General features: G+C 59.7%; 1 protein-coding gene across 1 annotated transcript in view; it reads left to right on the top strand.

Annotated features, from left to right (window-relative positions):
• Positions 1–2,884, top strand: part of VOLCADRAFT_97274 (uncharacterized protein) — a gene marked incomplete at both ends in the record, with an annotated part of 7,917 nt that overhangs the window by 2,653 nt on the left and 2,380 nt on the right. The window contains 2 exons of the mRNA XM_002956279.1: positions 299–370; positions 548–2,859. Coding sequence (XP_002956325.1) covers positions 299–370; positions 548–2,859 — 2,384 coding nt within the window. The remainder of the gene's footprint in view (positions 1–298; positions 371–547; positions 2,860–2,884) is intronic.

Genomic DNA, 2,884 nt, shown 5'->3' with positions numbered 1-2,884 from the left:
CGATGGGCCCCGGCCGGAACAACTGCCTCTGACACTCATATGGCAGGTATGTATGTGATGGTTTACAGTACGAGCTGTCCAACCTGGTGGGCTGGTACATGCACGACTGTTTCTCTGCACTTGTTATGCTGTCGTATTGTACGGCCTGTATGTACCTGCGGGTTTGCACATGCTACGACTGCTGTATGTGTCGTCCGGACATGTTCGTCCACCTGTCGGATTCCGGACCACCTTACGGACCTTCTTACCACCTCCTCATCTGTGGTGTATGCACAACCCTGCCTATTTTCCACTATAGATGCTGGTGCTACGGGCTTAGCGCCTGTCGCGGTCGTCGTGCGCCAACCAGCCGATCCTGGTCCTCTCCGGGGTAAGTGACAATCTGCAGATTATCCTATTAGTCCTATTTGTTCTGTTTGTCCTACTATATTCATCGACTGACTTTGGCACGTCCTGTGCATAAGTCACGAGTATCACTCCAGTGCTGCACCATTTGCCCGCCTGGCATGTTAACCTTATGAATATCCGCCCCCTCCACCCAACGCAGCTGATGCCGATCTGGGCGTTCCGAATGAACTGGAGGTGGTCCTTCCCCAACCAGCTCCTGTTCCGACGGACAGCAGCGACTTTGATAACCGGCCCAATGTGGTGCATGACCTGCTCACCGGGCGTGCACGTCTCGCATTCGCTGCTGGCGGCCGTGGCGCTCAGGTCCTAGATGACCGCCATCCAGCCATCCTTAACGTCTGCTTCCCGGTCTCGTTTCCATATGGTTTGTCCGGACAGCGGCCACCGGGTATGTCGTTCGCCTCATATTGCAGCCACCTCGTACGGCGGGTGCCACGGGCGCAGTTCAGCAGCAACTTGATGCTGCTTGCCCGAATGTATGATATCAGCGTGCGGCAACAAAGCATGGCGCAGGTAGGAGTGGCCCTGCGTATGCAACCACGACTGGGTGGACCAGCGGCACGGGTACCGAGGGATGTGGTACGCACCATGGCGGACATCTTGGCGCTGCCATACCGTCACGCCCAGCGACGGCAGCTGCTGTTGCAGCAGTCCCCCGTGGTGCGTGCCCTCCTGGATGGCGCACGTGCCAGCCTCCTGCGAATCGACCTTACAGATACCTACTACAATGGTGCAAAAGCCATGATGCGTGCGGCTGCCCTCACCATCGGCTGGCCACCATTGTTCTTCAATCTCAACCCGGCGGACATGCACGCTGGCTGCGCTGTTGTAGCCTCTGGTCAGCTTATAGAGTTCGACGACGCCGGTCGTCCGACCCAGATCAGCAGCATGGTGGAAAAGTGGCGCCGCGTCAAAGAAGACCCGCACAGCTGCGCGGCACTGCTCATCGCCACGAAAGAGGTGTTGGTGGAACAGTTGTTTGGCTTTGCACCTGGAGCAATGCGGCAGACTGACCCTAACTGCTTCTGTGGGGTCGTATTCGAGGTAGTCGTCAAGGTTGAACAGAGCGGGCGATTGGCGCTACACTTGCACGGAGTCGCACACCTCGAGTGCTTCGCACTGGACAACCTTCAGGCGTTATTCTGTGGACCCAACTGCCGAGCTCTGGCGCTTGCGTACGCGCTGTGCGAAATGTGGTACCCCTCCCCATACTATGCTCCGACACCGGACAGCGGGACACAGCCTCTGGTCATGTGTATGTCTGATGCGGAAGCGCAGCAGCACGGTCTACCCGTGCCAGCAGTGCAGGCGGACTGCCCACCTGCAGCATACAACTTCGAACGACTGGCAGGGTGTGCAAACGGCGGACTGCCGCCTCCATCGCGACATGCCGCCTGCCGTGCCCATCACACTGCCATCATACGCAGTACCCTCACCCACAGCCACAGTTCGACGTGCAAGCGGCATGGCTGCCGCGGTACCGATGACAGCTGCGGCATGGCCTTTCCCCGACTCATCCGCACAGCCTTCCAATGGATCGGTACCACCGGCCTATTCTTGCTGCCCCGCCTGGCACCCAACCTCGTGCCACACATGCCTGCCATTGCCCTCGCCTTCGGCTGCAATCATTTGATGTCCCTGGCCTGCGAAGTCGACCGGGAGTACACAGCTGACATCGCTGCCCAACTAGCGCGTCCTCCCAACGAACGCGGTGACTGCTCCCTCCTACAGCCCGCCATCGACCGCGCCCGTGACGCCGCGTACTACAGCTCTAAGTACACTGCAAAGACGATTGAACGCAGCCAGGCGCACCTCACATGCGCCGCCGTGGGCCGTGTACAGGACTTCATGATGGCAGGTCACCGACCCAGCGCCACCGGTGATGGACCCAGCACGTTCAGCAACCTGTGTACCGTGGTGCACCGCATGACGGCCACTATCACGGCTGGCATGGCACTGGTCGCCTTCAAACTGTCAGGCCACGATACGTTCCAAGCAACCTACAAACGCAACTACCTACCGATAGGTGCCTTCACTGCACTGGCGTCCGAATCCGCCGTAGAACCAGAAGACGCGGAAACCGGTGTGGAGCTTGTAGAGGCGGACGAGCATGGCGACTACACCCTCACCAGCGTCGTACAGAACTACACGCAGCGTGGAGTGGAGCTGAGCGGCTTGGACTGCAGCGCCTACAGCATCGCATCCAACTTCGAGGTGAAACGTATAACGCCCGCGCAGCACCCCCATGCTGCCATCCTCAGTGCCCAAGTCCTCCCTGTACCTGGCCGCTGCAAGCGCAAAGCCCCTGGCGCCGCTATGACCCCTACTACTGACGCACCTCCCGCCCCATCTGGCACCCAGCCCACCGCCGTTATGGCGTCCCCTGTGCCAGCTGGCCCATCTGCAGAACAGCTGCCCACGAGCCCGATGTCGACCATACCTCCCAAGAATGTGCCTTCCAACCAACGCACCCGCT

Source organism: Volvox carteri (genome assembly GCF_000143455.1).
Source record: "Volvox carteri f. nagariensis unplaced genomic scaffold VOLCAscaffold_59, whole genome shotgun sequence".
NCBI classification, from domain to species: Eukaryota; Viridiplantae; Chlorophyta; class Chlorophyceae; order Chlamydomonadales; family Volvocaceae; genus Volvox; species Volvox carteri.
Note: the sequence above shows the minus strand (reverse complement) of the source record. Positions and strands in the feature narration are given on the sequence as shown.